Source organism: Anas platyrhynchos, chromosome 15 (assembly GCF_047663525.1).
Source record: "Anas platyrhynchos isolate ZD024472 breed Pekin duck chromosome 15, IASCAAS_PekinDuck_T2T, whole genome shotgun sequence".
In the NCBI taxonomy this organism is placed as follows: Eukaryota; Metazoa; Chordata; class Aves; order Anseriformes; family Anatidae; genus Anas; species Anas platyrhynchos.
Genome location: NC_092601.1, coordinates 12417652 through 12438736, shown reverse-complemented (window position 1 = coordinate 12438736; position 21085 = coordinate 12417652). Strand labels below are relative to the sequence as shown.

The window sequence follows — 21085 nt, the reverse complement described above, 5'->3', positions numbered from 1 at the left end:
TCATCTCAAAAAAGTTTATTAGCATGAATAAAAACATGAAGAATGACAGTAAGAGATAAAGTAACTTAGCATGGAAGAATATCCATTTCAACAGTTTATAATCAACAAGGTTTGAACTGAATGGATAACTTTATTGCCAGATTTCAGTTGATTTCTTTAACAACAATTCACATTGTATCAGTTTCCTCATTATCAGGACTATTGCTTTTGTTTGGATCTGATCCCTGTTGCAGGTAAGTGTAAAAAAAGTATCCCCCATTGCTGCTGGATTGCAGAATGCATTGTTGGTTTAAGAGCTGGTTAAAAAAAAAGATTCTCAACTGAAGAATCTGTTTAATAAAACAAACCCCTTTTTTTTCCTAAATACTACAAAGAAATACATTAGTATTTTGGCCTTTAAAATTCTTACATGGTATTTATTTAGCACAGCAATACCCCAAATTCCCTCCCTTTACATAACCGTAAATCAAAACTCTCTTTCAGAGGCTGCTTCTTGGGACTGATTCTGGAGATTTACTTCATATACACTTACACTGGCTTCAGGACAAAGACAGCATCATCTAGTACATAGTAGTCATTATACATATCACCTTCACATAGGTATGGCAGTCTGGTGAAAGCCTCTATGGCAAAACCAGCTTTACTGAAAACTTCTGGCAGGCTATTAACCTGTTCTTCCCAAGTATGCCCTTTGATTTCCAAAACTTCTGAGGGTTTTTCCCACTTGCCACCTACTGAGAAAATAAAAGAGCATTGTTTCAGTTATAAAACAGACTTTTTTTTTCCAGAAATTATATTACACATTATATTCCATTCCACTCCAAATATGAGGTTGACAAGCCATTTGTAGAATTGTTGATAGATCAGTTTTTTTTTTTTCTCCCAAGTTCCTCCCCCCGCACCCCCTCCCCAAGAGTTCAGAAGAGGCTCCTTCTTAAGGTTATCTTTGGCTACATTTTTAACTAGCAGCTCCAAAACTGGCTGAAAAGTACCTTCCTTTATTGAGGCTGGTGTTCAGCAGACATGGACGGACAGACAATTTAATATAGATATTTTCCAGCATTATAATTTTTTTTCTTTATGCCTACTGTCTGGCTAAAGATGGCTTCAGGTAGTTACAGTAAATAGAGACAGCAAGTTGAAAATTATCATTTGCTGTTACTTTTTTTTTTTTTTCTAGGAAACCACCACATTAGTTAAATAAGGGATGAGTACAGAACTTGTTGCTGTCACTTACTAGCTGATGCAGTAAAAACAGTCTAAGGCCAGATAAAATTACAAAGCTGAATATATGCATTATGTTGGGAAACATGTTATTTGCAATATCCAAAAAAGTAACCTGGCACAACTTGCAAATTTAAAAGTAAAAAGTGTTCACTCACTTTCAAAGTAATGTCATCCACAAGCCACAGAAATGTTTTCTGTTTTGGTCTGTACCTTTAACAAGTTTGCCAAATACAACAGTAAAAGCCCTTCTCAACAGGAAGCTCTAAATCGCGTGGTACAGAGCATTCTGCAACTCCAAAAATTTCATAAGTTCCTCTTCCTTCAAGCAGAATCATTTCCAGACAGATACAAGAAATGGCATCTTTCAACAGCTTCCAGAAAATGCTAATGCTGGCATTTAACTGGATTCTGTACAGTGCTGGTAAGACATTTAAGCTTCTTGTATTTTCTCATCTAATAGAAATTACAGGATTGAAAATGTGGTTATGATCTGCAACATAGCTGTAAGTGTAGTAAAAAGTTTTGCTGCGAATTGAGCTAATTTTTGCTGTCTTCATGCAACTTCCAAATGAAATGACTTAGTAAATGCTTTTTATTCCATAATTCTGAAATGTAATCTATGATTTCTGGGTGAAACCCTATGGCCCTCTCCTGTAAAGAGTGCTCCAGCAGCAACAGCATGGTTTCAGTGCAGCTATGCCTGTTTGGTAGGAAGGTTTAGGAAGTCCGGCAGACAGTATCTGTATGAACTGAAGCTATGGTGTTCTGCTCTGCAAGGTCAACCAGAGCACAAGTTAACTGGAAAGGAGAAGGTGATCAACTGCAGGAGCACAACCTACTGTCTTTCACAGTTACACTACTAGAGCCTTCAGGTTGCTGTAGCTGCTATGGAATGGCTCTGATGTTCATCCGATGGAGAAATAGAATTTAACTTTATTCCCGCAGAAGTCACAGACACTGAATCTGCTTGGATTAGGTCCATAAAATATTTGGTGAGAAAAAACATGAAGGGACAGCACTGACATGAAGGGACAGCACTGACTGTCTGCAGTAGACAGGCTTATCAATTGTGTATCAGCAATAGATTAAGACAGATTTCAGTTTATTTTTATTCTAACTTTTTACTTTCTAGAAATGAGGAAAGTATGCTAGTAAGCTACTACCTTCATTTTCACTGCATAATCCTCATTCAATTGTTTAAATAACTAAGCTATGTGCATAAAACTAGACACATCAAAAGTATCTAAATTATAGATTTCAGTAAGGACTTTAAAACATATAATAACTCTCCCAGACCAGTCATATTAAACATTTCAGTTCCTTAATTAGAATTCTCTTCCCTGATTGAACTTCCTGTTTTCTCTACACAAATTTTTAAATGTCAGAACTAACAAGCAATATTGTTATCCTTAGAAACCCGGAGTCAGTACGTACCACAAAGTGAAGGCATATGCAGGAACTATTATGAATTCTAATCAATGTTATGAAATTGCTAAGTTTTAAATGTCTCCATTTATGACTCTTCCACCACTTGCAATCAGGCTGTCTCACATTACTCCCAAATCAGGAAGAGCAGAGGAGAAACAAACCTTTGGAGAGACATACCACTGAGCATCTAGATTTATGTCACCCACCTTGTCTATCCATCCTAAAAAAAAAATCAAAGTTTGAAAAACGTTTTTTCCCCTTTCCACCTACCTTTTCTAGCATGAACCATAAGCAGCTTATTTTCTTTCTAGATTATGCCTTGCTTATCTAACTAGCCCTCATTGTTTATTCTCAACAGGTGCAGCAGATAAATGCCAAGTCACTGTAAGACAACCCAGATATCAGAAAGCTGAATATTCCACCCAAACAGTGTCCCTACCGTGTGATTTCTCTGCCCCTCAATGCTCCCTGTCCAAGCTTCAAGTTCTATGGTTTCGTTTTTTCACTAACAAGCACGAGGATTTGTGCACTCCTAGATGCACAAATGATCAGAAGTTCAAAGTAAAAATATCAGAAAATAGCACTTCACTTCAGATCAATGATCTGACTGTAAATGACAGTGCTGTTTATTTTTGTGGAATAGCATTTTCAGATTCAAGTTCACTCCATTCTAAGCAAACAGGAGGTGGAACCATTCTAACAAAAAGAGGTCAGTTATTTATTCATCCTTAATGAATCATCATAAAAGAAAATTCTTTCCCAAATCCTCTATTATACTCTCAAAAATGGCATTTAAGACTGAAATACCAACAAAGCAATTAGGAGTAGTATGAGTTTCTTAAACTGTTAATTGTAAAACTATGGAGGGATTCTACAAATAACCATCTTAATGCCATTTGCTGGTTAGACTGCTCTTATCATTACTCTAGAATTCTAGAACAGAAAGAAATGTTGTGCTCTGTACTATCTATAAAGGGTGTAGAGTATTGTTATAGACCTTAATGGCTGTCAGAAAGGAAGTATCATCAGAAAATGAGAAGCAAAGAAACAGGCATTTAGTAGAAATACATTCAACAGAGTGCAGGGTTTCAGAACTGGAGATTCACTGTGCCAACTTGAGCAAACTGTTTTAGTTCTCTACTTCTGTAGTGTTTGCCTTCTAACTAAAATATAATGAGGATACATTAATTACATTTCAGTTTCACATGGCTAAAATAGAAAAAAATAGGGAAAACAATCCAGCTGTATTAATTCATTCCCCCTGTCTAACTGTATTCCTGAACAAAAGCCTGTAATCTTTGTTCAGATATTCCTTTATTAGAGAAGAAAACTGGACTCTATTCTCCATCTATCCCTCAATGTAAGGGTTTATAAACAAAAACAAGAAGTCTTCATTTCTCTGAACAAACGTTCAGAGAAAGAGAAGTGATCTTGCTAGGGAATTCAGACTGAAGTTAAATCAAAAAGTATTGATGCGTATGAAGTTTTTTTTTAATTCCTCAACGGAAGGGGGCTGAAATTCAGAGTCTTTAGAAAATTACATGAATCAGAATTGTCCATTATTCTAATACTTACTCTTACTTAATGACCAGAGAGGCACAGCACTGAAGAATTTAACTGCATGATTGTCATCTCAACCTTACTGCTTCTATACTGCACTGCTGTATTCACAATCCTTATAGTCTACAAGGTAGGTTCAAACTGATTTTGTGCATTATTTAACTTTAAGCAGTCTTAGCATCTCCGTAAAGAGAGTAAAAGACAGTCCTAGCTTCCATAACTTCTACAGTTAAGTTGTAAAGAGATGCTTGGTTGAAGTTCATATGGTGCACGTACCTGCAGACATATACCTGTACTCTAAATAGCAACCACATTTTAAGTAACTTGTCTAAAATAACAGTATTATAAAACTAAAATTATACCAAGTGTATTAATCAGCAGCTTGGATACTGGATCTGTCAAAGCACACTCAAAAAGCAAAGTTATAAATTACCATTGCAAGTCATAAACTTTGTGGATTAGCTTCCATTAGAAGTAAAATAATTTAATGTCAAAATATTTATAAGATGCAAAGTTACTGCAATCTGACTTTGCTTGTATAATCAAACTGTATTCATATACTGTACATGTACAGAAGACAGACAGTGGTAAAAGATTTAGAAGTATCAGAGACTTGGAGAAGTTTTATGGATATAGGAAATAAACAATAGAATGCACGCAGTTAAAATTATATAAATACCAGATTTTTATTTTTTTCTAGAACAAAATTGTATTTAGTTAAAAACAAACACCCCAAGCTGCAACTGGAATCTTTAAATAATTACTTTGACATGAGAATAAGGACTTGCAGTCCTGTGTGGTATGACACGGTAAATGGCTCTTTGCTGCAGTGATAGTTGTCTAAATATAAAGACAAGACACTCATTTTTGATGTTGTTTTGTTTTCTTTAAGCTACCCAAAGTCATATAGTAGAAAGAATTAATCATGCCTTTTTTCAGGAGAAAACCTGGTATCTACGATGCAAATTGGTTTATTTTTGACAACTAGGTAGCTTCAGGCAAGTTCTATTGTACTCAAAGCAAAGATATGGATATGCGCAACATCTACTACCAGAAGATGAAAAAGGCCTTAAATGCCTGATTTTTTTTCCAATGGTATAAGCTGACCTAATATCTACTTATCTACAGACTCTTTTCCACTGTAACAGGGCAAGATTAAACTATTCTGCTACTTTAGCTGTTGCTATATCATGTTGTTTCAAACTTTTTTTCCCTTCCTCCTTCTAGTTAAAACCAAAGCTGCTAAGTAAAAGTGGAAATGAAGACCAGAGGACAGAGAACTGCGTACGTTATCACTTTGCTTTATCTGTGATTCAGAACCTTCTTTTTTTTTTTTTTTAAAGTATATATCTGATACCAATTTTGTGATTAATTGATGACTCAGTTAAAGGGACACATACAGCTGTTAAGGCTTCGGTTCAGATTTGTACAGAGCAGGTTAATGATTTTACATTTACCTCATGTTTAACTAATCAGTTAATTTGTAACTATCTGGATACAGGATAAAGTCAAATCTACCTAAGGATTGTCCTTTACACGCAGCTTCCTTTAGGTTTTGCTTGCAAGAAAATTTTGTTTGAACTCTTTTTTAGAATAACTCTTCAATATTGATTTTTTTTTTTTATTTGTTCAAATGGGGCATTCAGGTAAACCCCTAGTTTAAAAGTCTATTTAGACCATTTATTGCCATGACTCCTTAAATTAAAGAAAAATATCCATAGTGTTTAAATATCTATTAAAGAAGGTATATACGTTAAGAGATATAATATTAATGCAACTTAAACCCTTCTGACTGACTAACTACATGGTCCTAAAGCATTATTCAGTAAATTTCCCACAGACATACACAAGCAAAAAAAAAAAAAAAAAAACCAAAGATCAGAATTACAAAAAGATTCTAAAAAAGATGCTTCTCCCAACCTCAAATGTAATACTAAGCTAAAATATTTTATATAATTTGCAGAAAATCACTAGCGGACGAAAAATTTTTCGAGCAATTGCCCAAGAACTTCAAAAGCAGAGGTACGCTGAGCACTCCCGACAGCCTGTAAGTTTCTACTGGTATGGGGAAAAACATGGGGGAAGAGAGGAACTCAGTTTTTAAGAATTTACCGTTTGTTCCATCTGGAACTAGATTTTTTTTCTTATTTAAAGTTGATTAAGGTCTTAAAAAAAAAAAGTATTCTGCACAATAGTCAAAGATTCTATATGATCAAGAAGAGATCACGACAGTTTACAGGAACTTTTTTTCCTGGGACAGATACACACCTTCACATTATGCAGAAACACACTCACGTGATCTGTAATATAAGAGCACAGATGATGATATTCCCGTATATGCAGTGTCTGCAAGTGCAGAAAAGTGACAGATGAATTCAGATTCAGTACTGAAGAAAAAAAAAGAAAGCTTCCATTTTCTAAGCCATCCAACATTTCTTAGTTCCAATAAGGCTAAAACCAGGACCAATATGTTGTCTGAGAATAAAAATTCTTTTCCTCCCAGATGGATGCAAAGTTTCATGTCATGAAAGGCCTACAATACCAGCACTCAAGTTAGGCATCCTTTCTAGGGAAAAATACAATATAAAGCAAGACGGTTTTGTATCAGAGATGCTCACGATGCCAATACGTTATATGCTCTTACATATACATATACACAATCAAATGAGTGTATATACACACTGTACTTTTCATATACGTTAAAAAATGTGTGTATGTACACTTCATGAAGCCCCTTTAAGTTTGTATTTGCCAAGAAGAGGTTTCAGCAAGTTGTTCTGGACTGTTTGATAAAACACAAACCTATTAGAGCTCTTTCATGAAAATTTTTCAATTGTAGTTCCTCTCGTTCCCTTAGTCCAGAAGAGTAAGATGACAGAAGCATAACAAAACATTTTCAGCAAACTCTACAACATTCTTACAGTTATTTCCCCACACACACAAACTTCTGTAGCTAAGTATTCAACACACTGGATAAAACCACACAGCTTATTTCATCGTTGCAACCTTAGGCCAGTAAATCTTCAATAACTATTTGACAGGAATTTTGCATATGCCGGGTAAGTTACAGAAAATTTTAGAAAACATGTGTATTTGCAAGCAGTGAAAATAGCTTCAAAATCATCCTTCAAAAAAAATAATGTTTCTCTACAGAAACATTAAAAATTCTTTCACATTCTAAGCTTATACTGCACTATTTCAGAGATGTGATGAGAAAGAAAAAGAAACAGAATACAAAGTCAAACACTCCTCCTCTAAACATTTTTAGTTTATTCACCTCTGTACTGCCAACTGATTTCCTCTGTAATTATCCCTTTAAAGGCTTCAAGTCCCTGCTGACCTGGTCCTTGGTTTAAGTGCCAGATAAAAACATAATGAAAATAAGAGGTATTGTTTTACTGCCTCTGTGCTCTTTGAAGATTAGGAGAAGCCAAAAGGAAAGGAAACATGTTTGGAATCCTGCAGGTGCCACACAGACAAATGGAATTAGATAAGTAGGGATGGAAGGAGTATATTGAAACTATAAAGAGACGGAATTTGCCTCAAAAAAGTATTGCCTTTAAAAATGATAACAACAAACATTTGCATCAATGAGTAAACACTTCCACATTTCTTTTTCCCCCTAGGATCATCTGGACGATGACACTGTGTACCAGAACAGATGAGTATGTGCTGCATTTCCAATTTGTTGGACATTTTTAGTGTAACCAAAGAAGCAGATGAAGAAGTTAAGCTTCTTCACAGACTTACTGTGCTTTAAAAAGAAAGGAGAAAACCTTACAGGACAGTGTTCTTCATAGCGTTTTCTAAAGAGACAATGTTCAATGCACTTGATTTTGATGACCTATGTTACACATTATTTCCCATTCAGCATGAATTTACATGTATTTCTTGTATGCAAATTAAAACAGTTGTGTAAGATGTACATTAATCAACACCATTAGAAAATAAACTTGGTGAAATTCTGTTTTCAGTCATGTTAGTTATAATGGATATATAGATCAAGACTTATGGAGTCTTACAGCAGCTTAAACAGAAAAACATACATATTCTATGGATAGGCAAGAAGAAAAAGAGATTATATAAATGCATGTACTCTCATTGTAAAACTCATTTGGGTTGTGAACCTCATCCTAGCCTTCTGAGGAAAGCAAAGTGGTGGTCATGAAAAGGTTACTCCTGCAACATTAAAATTCAACTGCTAGACAGAAAACCCCTTTCTTCCAATCCTACCATCCAAAGTCAGGGTTACTTGTAGCACCAACTTTTGCTTTTGTGTGCCTGATCAAAATGGATACAGGCACAAAACTAGAAGTACACTGAGAAGTTATTACCTAGCCAATCTACAAATCAGCACTTTCAGAAGAGACCTGTTGGTATCAGGCATTCTCCCTGCTAAGCAACAGTTAAATCTTTTGTCATCCTTTAAATAAAGCAAGGCTTTGTTTAGCAACTGAAGCCACATTTTGCATTTCAGTGACACAAGAACTGAAAAAATCAGGCAAAGTAAGGGTCCATCTAGTACTGTTTCCAACTCAATTTACTACTAAATACTTCAGGATGATGAAAAATGCACCTTCCTCTTCTTATACATGATATTCAATCATAGAAACATTAATATGCTCAAAAAGAAAATGTCACAATCCAGACTGATTATCTAATATTGCCTTCATATACATACACACGCACAGACACACACTGTCTATATTAGGAAATATAAAACATTTTATAATCACCTAGGGGGTGCCCATAATATGTTTTATTATGATACCACATGATTTGTATGGCTTGACAAATTTAGAAATGCACAGGAAGTGCATTTACTTGTTGTTCTATACAGTGAAAACAAAGCTCCTCTGGAGAGCTTAATTTGTGATTAAGCTACTTTGGACTCTAGGTGTCACTGTAATTCCAGGAACACAGAAACAAATTATACCTCCTACTCCACCTTGCTTTGTTCTCTTAGAGCAGGCTTTATACTGTTCACACTGAGGGTTTCTACAATTACCTTCCCATTAAATTAGATGTAATAACCCAAATATCTTGTTTTGATTTAAATTTATCTTTAGGTCTCCAGTTCTAAAAACTGATCTATACACCGATCAAACACCTTACCTGCCTAATCCCTTCTCCATTTATTGCCCTCTCTAAAATTCATAAGTTTCACCAGGCAGGTCCAGACTTTTTAATTAGCTGATATAAAGAGTTATAAGACAGTCTGGCAGCTCACTATTTCTTTAGTCTATAACTGAAAAGATCTTAAGCAGGAAAGCTTTAGTGGAATGACACTAACTTGTGCATGTGGTAACTCGCACTGTCTAGAGATGTTTATATGGGCCCATATCCACGTCAGTAGTAAACAGACAAACTGAGTATGTTTGAAGTTACAGTAGATATTTGCTAACTGGAACAGCCTCAACTGATACAAGCATACTAAAGCTACTGTCATACACTACAGATCAGAAAAAAAAAAGAAAAAGAAAAAAAGAACATCACTGTGCTAGCTGAGACTTACAAAAAGCAAAGGAAACAAAGCTGTCTTAAAGAAAGTGACTAATCGTTTACAGGTTGCCAGCACAAACTAGAGTCTGACTTTGGTTTACAAGACATCTTAGTCATTCCTACTTGTTGGAAGATGAAATCTGTTTTGAGTTCAACAATCAAAGGACAGGTTTCTATTCCCCCGGGATTTTTAAATTTAATATCCTATTCTTTTCCCAGTGTGACACAGGCAGTTAGCGAAAGATACAAAATGGACCTGGAATAGTTTTTTCTTCCTTAATTTCCCTACCTCTGTTGAGCAAGGAAGTAGCATGTAGCCTATCACATGGTTACCAAACAACACGTAGAAAAGTAGATGCTGTGAGCAACAGTGATTGCAAAACACCATGATATACAGCTTTGAAGTCACACAAATGAAACAGACACCCAGATCACTTCTCAATTTTTGCTTCTAACATGCTGATGAAAGTCAAGCAAGACATGGTTGTTATATGGAATTTTAAAGAAAGGAAATCAAATTGTTCCACGTTACAGTAATAGGATGTTGTAACCAAATGTGCTTGGAAATACCATACAGGTGCCTAAGTCAACCCTCCATCTCATTTAAGACATACTACTTTTTAGAATAGCTACAAAATTATATGCTCAAATACTGTATTTTAAGGAATTTTTCAACTGACACCATTCATTTTTACACTTAAAGCTCTTTTTGTGGTGTCCTCCCTCCCTCCCCCCCCAAAAAATACTATTTGCATATAAAAAGAGAAAAATAGTTTCATTTTGATTGTATTTACAATTTCCAGAATATTAAGGTTATTAGTTTTGTATTTTCTGTACACATGTGCCTTTCCATTGACAAGTCAAGGAGAGGCAGCATCCAAAGAATGACTGATGAACACCAGCCTTCTACAACTCAAATCACCTTTAGGGTGCCTCAACCTGAACCCCCACAATCACAGGCATCTAAAAATTTTTTAATCTCTTTTGAGGTTTAGTCATAAGGAAAGATTCATTTGAAAAGTCTCTCATGTATTTCTTTAAAATGCAACTACTGGAAATAAATGAATTTTAGCACTTAATTTGACTTTTTTTTCCCAGTTACTAATAAAATAATAATAATGGTTGGTATTAGTATTAGTAAGGGTCTATATTTTATTCTGCGATCTCATATTGGACAGTGAACATTATCATCCTATGAATTTTTAGGTGTAGTTCATCTGGAACACTTGAAACAGTTTGAGCTAAGCTGCTCCATTCAGTATTACAGACAGTTCTGATGGATTTGTTCAATGGTCGCTAAAGACAACTGGGGTTACCTATATGAAGGCAGCAGAGGGCCCTAATCAGAGATCAGTTTTCCCATGTTGCTCCAACACAGCTCAAATGTGGCAACCTGCAGAACAGGATATGTAACTTCAATATCTGAGCTTTCTGTTGGTGCCTACAATGTATGGTGTGGAATTAAGAAAACATCTTACCTCGTGTGGCCTATTTACCTATGATTTCATACTTCTGAACATGCACCCTAGAAGCTATTTATAAGATACATTTACATACGTCAATTATTTACTAAAACATTTAATTCAGGATGCTACAACCTACAAAAGCTTTCTTTACTTGTGTGAATAGCTATTAATCTGTGTACTTACCATTTTCCACATACGGATGAAATGGCAGAACCAATGCTAGAATGACTCTGCCTCTAGTTGGCTCCAGTACACTCCTAATATCTTTTAATACAGTCAGTGGCTGATCACAACGATCCAGCAAATTCAAACAGCTGATAACATCATACTGAAATCCTGTGTTCTGCCATTCATTTATACCAAGCACCCTACAAACAGAGAGAGAGATACAGAGCTGAGTTCTGAGAGACCCACCAAGGATAAAAATTCCCTACAGATGTGTTCATAGTGCAAATAAGGTCAGCCAACTAGGTAATGAGGAAAAGTAGACATGGTCTTTCTAGTCTTCTGGAAAAGAAAAATTGACCAACAATGGGCACGGTTACATATAAAGGTGTGGATGAATATTGCCTTACAAACTTCAGGCAGTAAGGGTGAAAAAAAAAAAAAAAGCCAAGGTATTATAAAAGCGTGACATTCTAGAGTAAAAGTGAATACACGGCAAGGAAAAACGAAGCTGAAATGTATTAATGTCTTGCAGCATTTTATCCACTCTGACCTTTTTGTGTGCAAACCCAGTTGCTGGGTTTTCCATTCAAGGACACGTTAAGAAAAGACATCCACAACTCCTTCATTCTTTGGGTTCCAGTCTAGGGAGACAGTACCCCATATACTAGCCATTACTCAACAAGACTGAAAGAACCTCCAGGAGCTGTGACCAGTGCACAAAGTTCTGAAAGTGTTGAGGTTTTTGTTACTAAATATTCTTCAGTCTTAAAAGCAGTAGCTAAGCATAACTAGAATAAAAGATTCTTTACACAGTAATCCATGAGCACTCCTTTCCTAGTCATTAGAGATACCTGATTAATCTGCGTCTATTTTCAGGATTCAACTTGCTTTCTTTGCAGTCGCTTTCCTTCCTCTTGCAATTTTGTACTGTTCATTCATCAGTATCTGAATTTTGTCTTCCTAACTGTCTTGATTAAAGCAATTTAAGCAAACTATGAAGAAAGACTTCAACACAGTTGTTGCTGATTCTGCCTTAACTGGTAACAAGGAACAAAAGCATAGCAAAAGTCCTGATAACAAGGAATATCAGATGTGTTCGCTCTCCCTGTTTTGTACAGGTCAGTTCTTTCCATAGTGATCAAACATAAGAATTGACTGAAAACACTGAACATTCATAAAATATACAAAGATGATTTTGCTGTAATCTCTGAAATACACAATGTAGGAAATATTCAGTACAATACCTGTATTTCTTCTTCTGAAGCTGCCATATCATAGTTTCAGACAACTCTGTGGCATAGATTTCTTCAAAGTGAGGACTCATGACTTTAGTAACTTCTCCATCCCCAGCCCCTAAATCAAGAAGTCTGTGGGATTTCCATTCTGGATTTATTTTAAGCAGTCTTTGAAATTGTTCTGGGGAAAACACAAACATCGAGCCCCTTCCCAGCAGCCTGAAAGGTAAAGATGAGAAATGTCCAATTTCATACAAACTTTAATAAGGACAATGAAGTAATTCAGAATGCGCTTTGGCAGCAATCAGTCACACAAAACAGACAAGGTCAATGCTCAGATAAATTTTAAATCCAGTTCAACTTGCCTTCCACTTGTCAGAGATCCACCACATAGCTACATGCAGTTATAGTGGCTAAGACTTCAAGAGGAATTGGTCAGGAAAGGAAGGGGTTGTGGAGTGCAGCGCAAGATGATCACATACAAAAAAAAGCGGAGAGGGGGGAGAGAAAGACAGAAAGAGAAAGGCTAAAGCTTTATTTGTCACGTTCGCAGATTTGAATCTCTCCCACTTACCTTAAAAAAAAAAAAAAAAAAAAAAGAGGGAGAGAGCAGAGGAAATAAAATGGCTGCAGACAGAAGTATGCACAATAAATGAGGAATGGGATGTGGAACTAGGAGGGAAGCCAGGGAAGAGATTTAAAGAAAGAACGGGGGTAACACTGCTAGAATGGCAAAAGAGATGACTTTTTAATTGTATGTTACAATGGCTGTTGCTGCTATCTGCAGGTCCTTCTGCATTTAACACAAGAGCTGTCGAATAAAAAATAGACAACTCATTAAGGAATTGGGTAGAGGTGACAGCTGGATTCTTTATGGATCAAGTTAATGACATACCCGCCTGTAACTGTTTGAAGACTACACAGTGACAGATTTCAGCTGTCATAGCAGAAGATGAAAGTTAGCAGAACAAGAAGAGGAAGAAAGAACTGGTCAGTGACAGACTAGAGGTAGATAAAAAAAAAATAAATCATTTAAACCAACGTTGGATAGCAGGTTAAATTTAAAAAATACAATCTGCAGATTTCTTTTATGACCAAGGGGGAAAAAAGGTAAACAGAAAAAGCATGAAATAACAAAAAATCTGAAAAAATAAGAGGCCTAAGAAAGATCGACTATTAAAAACAAAACCACCACCAACAAAAAGGACACAATATTCAAAGTTACATAGAAGAAACTAATGCAAGATGTTAAATATATATAAAAAATAAACAGAATACAGCCAATTTAAGTACAGCCCCTTTGCAGCACACTTGTGTCAGACCACGCTGTCTAATTGGCTCATGGCTATTATGCCTAACAGCACTACGAGGTGTAACTCAAAGTGCTGGAGAGCCTTTGAAAAAAAGAAAAAAAAAAAAAACAGGAAGAGAAAGGAAGACAAGGAGACCAAAGAAACCTTTATATAAAGCTACAAGCAACTAAAAACACCACAGGAAAGCTCACAAAGACATCTGGTTAGAAAATAAAAAGATTATTTTCCTAGCCTTAGCAGCCAGCCACTATCCTCAAATCAGACTGCATCTAAGTATGCAGCAGGTGCAGAGGTGGGGATGGTAGAGAAATGAGGTAAATGTAACAAAAGGCATTATTCATAGAGTTATAACTGGTAAACATATGTCTGAATGACCAAAAGAGAAGTAACCAGAAAAGGCAATGACTTTTTGGGAAAACATACAAAAACACTCGTGAACAGCTGAACTCCCCTGCAGCCAATGGCAGATGAGACCAATGAGTAACAGTAGGAGAATCATGTTTTATAACTTCTCTATTCCCACCTTATTGATGTTTCATCAAACATGCCACATCAGAAGCTACCTGTTTGAGTACAGCTTACACACAAACTGGGGTGAAATTTAGTTTTAAAGAATAAGAGAAAGGAGAGAACTCCATTCCACATCAATGTTATAAGACACAACACTCAGCAACTTCTGTACTGCGTAGCAGTCAGCCTAGTTTTGCAGCACATATGGACTCAAACTTTAGACGTAATACAGAACTGACTGGACACAGCCACTTTCTACAAGGACAACCACAACAGCACATGCTATAGATATGGCAGTAGATAAAGAAAAGAGCAAGGAGGAAGAAAAACAGGGAAGAAGGAAACATCTAACACAAAGAGAATACTCTCAAATTCTTTCTGAGTATTCTCTGGAATAAGACAAGTAATGGTTATAAAATACATATAGAATCTTCTGACTGTTATTAATTGCAAAAACACCCTCTGCCCTGCTCATACTGTAAATGTGGAAATGGCGTTAATTAAGAAGGTTTAAGGGAAGAGCAAAACAGGGCTTTGCAGATCTATTAGACTGGCAAAGTGAAAACTGTAGACATTTAACAAAACTGGCAGATCAAGGAATAGGGATGAACACCTGAAAAAAATTCAAAACATATTTAGTTTACCCAAGATTGACTTTTCACTTACCCATTGATAGATGTTCTAGACATAAAAAGGCTAAAAATTGAGGACACAAAAGAGTGATAGAGCTGGATAAACAGCCAGCCTGATTTTTCAATGCTGTTGTTTAGGAAGATCTGTGTTCCTTGGTCAAGGTAACTTTGAACAAAAATAGGCTGAAGGGATTCAGACAACTGCTCTGTGTTGCAGACATACCACTAGAGAAAGAAACAAAGTATTATTAAAATGTTCAGCAGCAATTTAAAAATAGAAGTGGTTAAAAAGAAACAAAACACACAGAAAGCTAATATCAATTTCTGTAAATATCAAAATTTAGTTTTCCCTACAGACTTTTAAACAGGCTTCAGGATTAATTTAACTTAGATTGGAACTATAATCAGTTGAGGACAGATTACTCACTAGAAGTCACACATTTTGTCTTACACAATACCCTGTACTTTGAAGAATTTTACAAAGCAACTACCCTAGAAAGCAAACACAAGTCCTCTAGGGAACACCACCAAATGGGTAAAATAGTATGAATTCGGATAACCTTGTTTTATGTCTTCAAACTCATTCTGAACCTGTCACATCCCCTGAAAAGAAATCAGGAAGTACATTTGCAATATTTTTTCCAGGAAAATAGCTAGATAGAAAATCCAATCTATACTTTAAACAGCTTTTCTGTCACGTATCACTGCTGGACTACATTTCATCACTTACCAGTACCCAACAAGCAGGTTCACAAGTATTTCAAAACAATTTTGTCTAAGGAGCTTTCTCCCATCAGCTCTACTAAAAAAGTAATCAGGTTCACACACTGAAGAAGTCATTAGTATCAGCTGAAGGACAGTTCTATACTTTTAGATTTGTAGAATATGAAGCCCAAGTTAAAATGGGTTCATGGCTCCTTTCACCTCATGCTACTTGGCAATAACCACTCCTATACAAACTACACCAAATCTGAGATGCCAGCTACTATCTAGCTCGTTCTGAAGAAAAGGATGCTTCTTGCTATCGAATCTAGCTGGTAAAGTAATAAACAATGTCCGAATAGTCCACGTGTAAGGCACATCTAAACTTTAACATCTGGCTTACATTATTTTAAATGCACGAGACTTGTGCAAAACAAAACAGACCTATAAAAATTCTGAAGTTTAGAACCCTCATGCCCACCTTACGCACTTCCACCTCTAATGCTGCAGCTTTCCAGAATGCCAGCATGGAGTATAAAATTTAAAAGGTTGCTCATTGCTGCATTGCAATGCCAAGCTAAAAACCCATTCACTCAATATGCTGAAGTTACAAAAAAGTTTTAAACATAATTTTAATTAAGAACATTGCTATTATTTTACATACTCTCATACTCATGCAGACTTATTGACAGCCCTTCTTACATAATTTCTAATGCCATTCTATATTCTAATATCAACAATTATTGCCTATAGCTAATATTTACTACCATCCCCTTAGATCTTGCAATGATGTTCCCAATCTGACTGCAAGTGTTCATGGTGCAGATAGAGTCACACGCATCTTAGAAAGGCATGGAGAGTTTCAACAGAATCTCATCAAAATGCATGCAGGACAGCTAATGGTCAGCTGGGGCAAGCGTGCAAAATTAAGTGCCTAAAATCATCTCTACAATCATACTACACAAAATACGCTTATGTCCTGTTCCCTTCACATTTGTTGCACCTTGCTGGGAGGGAACAGTCAGTTAATGCATGTTTATAGTGCTCAGCAGCACAATGGGACTTCCAGTCACTGCTGCAGCATGAATAATAACAGCACAGGTTTCTCAGCCCAGTATCCTGCTGTGTCCCAATACCAGTGCCAGCAAGCAGAGGGGAGCAGGCAGCTGCAAGAAGGCCATTACATGCTGGATTCATTAACAGGGGCTCCATCAAACAGTACCAAAGTAGGAAGGTGTTTCAAGACCCTTCAGCAGAGGAACAAACATACACCTTTTTAGGTCTAGTTTGAAAGCCACTTTCACACTGGCCAAGTTTGTTGCAGAATCAGGCCCTCAGCAGTACTTTCAAGCACGCTTGTAGGTAGCACAAGTGTTCATTTCCTCCAAAACCCAGAGTTTGAGAAACCCTGCACCACACAATGGAGCCTGGCACTGAGACCCTCAAGATTGCTGATTTACCAGTTTGGGTCTTTTCTCACTGCAGCACAGTGCTAGTTGAATGAACCAGCATGGACCAGCAAGTCTCGAAAAGGATCCTTAGCAAACTGTTAAAAAGCACTAAAGCAGCAGCCAGAATACTTTGCCCATCCATCTCTAGAAAACAATTTCAAGAGCTGGCAGAAGAGAACCATCCACAGAGCTGAGGAGCAGGTAGGGATGGGTGTCAGCTGCAGCAGTGATTTGGGAGGCTGCTGCCTAGCTACAGCAGGCACTTGTGGAGTGCCTCCTTGCGTTGCCATTTTCAATAGAGAAGAAAATGTATCTAAATATCAGAGCTGCAGTAAACATGGACTTTGACCCACACGCAATACCGCTACACATCTGCCATACTCGAGCTCATAAACCTTGGTTCTGCACTGAACTCTGTTACCTGCAGTCTCACCAAGGAAACCAGCTGCTCTACAATTCCTGTCCTTAAAACTTCCAAACTGTGATATATGTTGACATAAGCAGGGGCATAACAGCGACAACTGTGAGAAGAGAAGCTTATTTCCAGAAATCAGTCATTGTTTGCAGCCCTCCTCTAATTTCTTCTTTATGGTTAAGTCTGCCATTAAGCTTATTGGCTAAAACATGTGCAACTATCTATGTAATACCAGAAAATATTAGAAATGACAGAAACTGTAAGGAAAAAAACACACCGGATAAAAACAATCCAATTTCCAAATAACAGAAGTGGTGGAAAACAGTTTTATTCTGGAACTAATTCCTCAAAACAGAGATTGCTTTTGTTTTTCCCCACATACAATATACGAAGAGCTCCTTTCATGACACGAGTTTTGTGACAGAAAGTTCATCAATCTGACATAGTGCAACAGTAGAGAAGCTACAGAACTAAGAAATCTGAAGAGAAATCTAAGGATATATAATAAAAAATATTGACAACTCTCACCTAATATTAGTAAAAAGAAAAAAAAAGTAACTAACTTATGCAAAAGTAACAACATTAGTAAAACTGCAGAGTGCAAGTACCCAGGGCCTCCTCATATAATCCTTACTTATGAGTAATCTCACAAGCTGTAAGTCTCACTAAACTTACTAAAGGATCAATACATTAGAATTAAATCCAGATCCAGTAAATTACACGTGGAGACTACACTGCAAACAATTTACCTTTGAATGACAGTCATCTCCATAGCAATATTTTCTTGATTTACTTGTCTTTTTGTGCAGTCTTTAACAACAGAAAAGATCTGCAAATTTCATTTGTTCAGCAGAAACACGTTTTCTTTTGTAAATCTAACTTCTGTTTCTGTCATTCTACATATGTAGTGAATGATCTGAACGCGGACTGTATTCATTAAACCCCAGTAATATGGTCGCTTGGTAGCAAAATTGTCAGTCAGCATCCAGCCAGAGCACTAAAAAAACCAAAACACTTCAGAAGTGGAGAACTTCTCCTCAACTTGGAGAACTACAATGTATACTTCTATTTTTTTCCTTTGTACAACCTTTTTTATTAGCCCTCCTAAGCTCCTGCCAGGTTTTCAGCAGCACAGATCCGAACACAGGCAGTCGTATCCCCAAGGCACTGCCCAGCACCTAACAGCTCCACAGAGCACTGCCCCACGTCCCTACGCTGCCCAAGTACAGCACTAACCTCTCGCTGCAGTTGTATCACGTTGCAAACCCGTTTCTAGCCTACCACCTCCTACCATCCCAAGGCCTCTGTGAGCTCAGCAGCTTCCCAGCTGCTCCCTTTTTGCGACCGGTTCAGGTTATTTTCCTCCAGACACACCGGCATTAACCAACCATCCCCGTGCTCATAGTGCCACCCAGGCAGCACCACCTGCAGACCTCGCCCAAGCGCCGTTACCCCCCGAGCACAGCGGGACGAGGAGCAGAGCGGAGGTTTCAGCCCCCGGGGGCAGCCTGACCCCAGCCTGACGCGGTACCGCTCTCGGGACACCGGGCCGGCCTCCCAGCCCCGCTGTGGCCGGCACCGAGCGGCAGCCCGGCCTGCCTCCCCCCGCCTCCCCGGCGCTTCAGGCCGACCCCAACTTTCTCGCCGGGAGGCCCCGGCCGTCGCCTCTCTTTGTCTGGCCCAGGCGGGCGCTGCCCGGCCCGGGGCCCCCTCAGGACGCCCTCAAACCGGGGGAACCGCGGTTGTCCCGGCCGTGGGGAGGGAGGGGGAAAGGAAAGGGGCAGGGAAGGGGGCTGCCTCAGGGGCCGTACCTGGTGGCTCTCCCTGGCGCCCGGGGCGGGCTGCCCGTGGCTGCCCATCACGTTGGCGTACAGAGACCTGGATAAAGGGCTCCTCAGGTACCTGGCAGGGCCAGACCACATCCTCCTCCTCAGCGCCCACAGGAACAGGGTGTAGCAGCACAGCCAGGCCAGCCACAGTCTCATGGAGGGGGCAGGGCCGAGGAGTCACCCCCTCCCGCTGCTGCCGCCGCCTCCCCTCCGCATGGCAGCGGCGGCGGCAGCCCGCGGCCCGCCGAGCTCGGCTCCCCGCTGAGGGCGGAACGCGCGGCGCGGGGGCGGCGGGGGCCGGCCGGGACGCTTTGGCTGCGACACGCCGGGGCCCGGCGCGGCCCCGCTCCCTCCCTCGCCCCGGCCAATGTCGGGCCGGGCGGGGCCGTGACGCGCTGAGGGCCGGGCCCCGCCTCCCCCCGTACCGGCACCGCCCCCGCCGCGCACGTGCCTGGCCCCGCCCCACCCCGCCCTGGCACCCCGGGCTGCGCGTGCGCAGAGCGCGAGGTGCGCCTGAGGGGCGGAGGCGGGAACGGGCTGAGGGGACGGGGCGGCACCCCCCCCACCCCGGGCTGTCGTCCCGCCCTTAGTGCCCCTGGCCCCTCTCCTCCACAGGTGTGGACAGTCACAGGGCAGAACACAAAGCACAGCTCCTCTTTCACACTCCAAGCTCTCATTTTCAGCTACAGCATTTCATCAGAATTAAAATGACAAAACAGGGGGGCTTCTTGGAAGCTGGCTGCTCCCCATGTTCCTCTATGGAGGTTTCTTAGGGGCTCGGTAACAACTTGGCAAGTATGAGCTTTTCCAGGGAGGCTTCAACAGTGACTAAAAACACTGCTGAAGGCCCGCCTGACCACACGCTGCTGTTGTTGTTCACATTGATGTTGATGCAAGACCCTTCTGGAATTAATGCCTTTCCTGACCCTGACTAAAGTTCAGAGTTTTGGGGATTAATTCACCAAATTCAGAAATTCTTGGCTGCTACAACAGTAAATACTTAAAAATGGATGTGGTACTTCACCTCAACTTTTCCACTCTTCAGGTTTTTCCTCTAGACAGACCCTTAAGGTCACTAGCCTGGAGGTAGTGAGATTCCTGAAAAACACAAAATGCAGGCATCTTAAGATAAATTGTGTCTTTACAGAGTTTGCCTTTCAAAACTTCTATCTGCAGATGAAAGAGTACAGCTGTTTGAAAAGGAAGATTTGGTTTTAAGTCCTCAAACATTGCATTCTTCTTGTAAATAACTATTTCGGAATGGCTGAGACTAAACCTTACTGCTAATGTAGAATTTCTGGAACATGTTTTAAGAGTTTTTTTACAAAGCTCACACTCTTGGGTCTGTGGCAGGGAAGCATGGGTCACTAAACAGAAGGTTCTTAGGTCTACAATCCAGTTATTTTCCTGAAGCTGTAGGGTGTGCATACAGAGGACAAAGACATTGTGCAGGCAGGAGAACAAGAACTTGAAACTCGTGCATGCTGCTATGTCTGTGTCTGGGAATGCACTGGGTATAGTGGAGGCTAGCAGATCAGTAAGTGTCCTGAATGCAATACTCTACAGAGGAAGGATAGGCTGGAAAAACAATCCTTACTAAAACATTTTAATCTGGGGTAGGTCAATCTGCATAAAAACCTCGTGGCT

At 39.0% G+C, this 21085-nt stretch overlaps 2 protein-coding genes across 7 annotated transcripts; one reads left to right on the top strand and one right to left on the bottom strand.

The window, feature by feature from the left end:
• METTL9 (methyltransferase 9, His-X-His N1(pi)-histidine) lies at positions 1-19821 on the bottom strand. 5 transcript variants are annotated; one of them, XR_003500784.3, is made up of 6 exons: positions 19421-19818; positions 15076-15266; positions 12596-12805; positions 11367-11551; positions 11034-11110; positions 596-734 (listed from the first exon to the last, which is right to left on the bottom strand). XR_003500784.3 is itself a non-coding variant. In XM_027469555.3 (6 exons), the coding sequence occupies exons 1-5, from the start codon at positions 19592-19594 to the stop codon at positions 6491-6493; spliced, it is 831 nt and encodes a 276-aa protein (XP_027325356.1). In that variant the 5' UTR covers positions 19595-19819; the 3' UTR covers positions 597-734; positions 6484-6490. The 5 variants fall into 5 exon arrangements, 3 of the variants coding, with proteins under 3 accessions (XP_027325354.1, XP_027325353.1, XP_027325356.1); XR_011803692.1 differs by having other exon boundaries at positions 596-731; XM_027469555.3 differs by lacking the exon at positions 11034-11110 and adding an exon at positions 6484-6561 and having other exon boundaries at positions 597-734; positions 19421-19819.
• IGSF6 (immunoglobulin superfamily member 6) lies at positions 1515-8188 on the top strand. Of its 2 annotated transcripts, none has more exons than XM_005018543.6 (6): positions 1515-1648; positions 3014-3364; positions 4248-4345; positions 5443-5499; positions 6179-6237; positions 7842-8188. In XM_005018543.6, the coding sequence occupies exons 1-6, from the start codon at positions 1582-1584 to the stop codon at positions 7915-7917; spliced, it is 708 nt and encodes a 235-aa protein (XP_005018600.2). In that variant the 5' UTR covers positions 1515-1581; the 3' UTR covers positions 7918-8188. The 2 variants fall into 2 exon arrangements, with proteins under 2 accessions (XP_005018600.2, XP_005018601.2); XM_005018544.6 differs by having other exon boundaries at positions 6179-6262.
• Positions 19822-21085: the final 1264 nt, after the last annotated feature.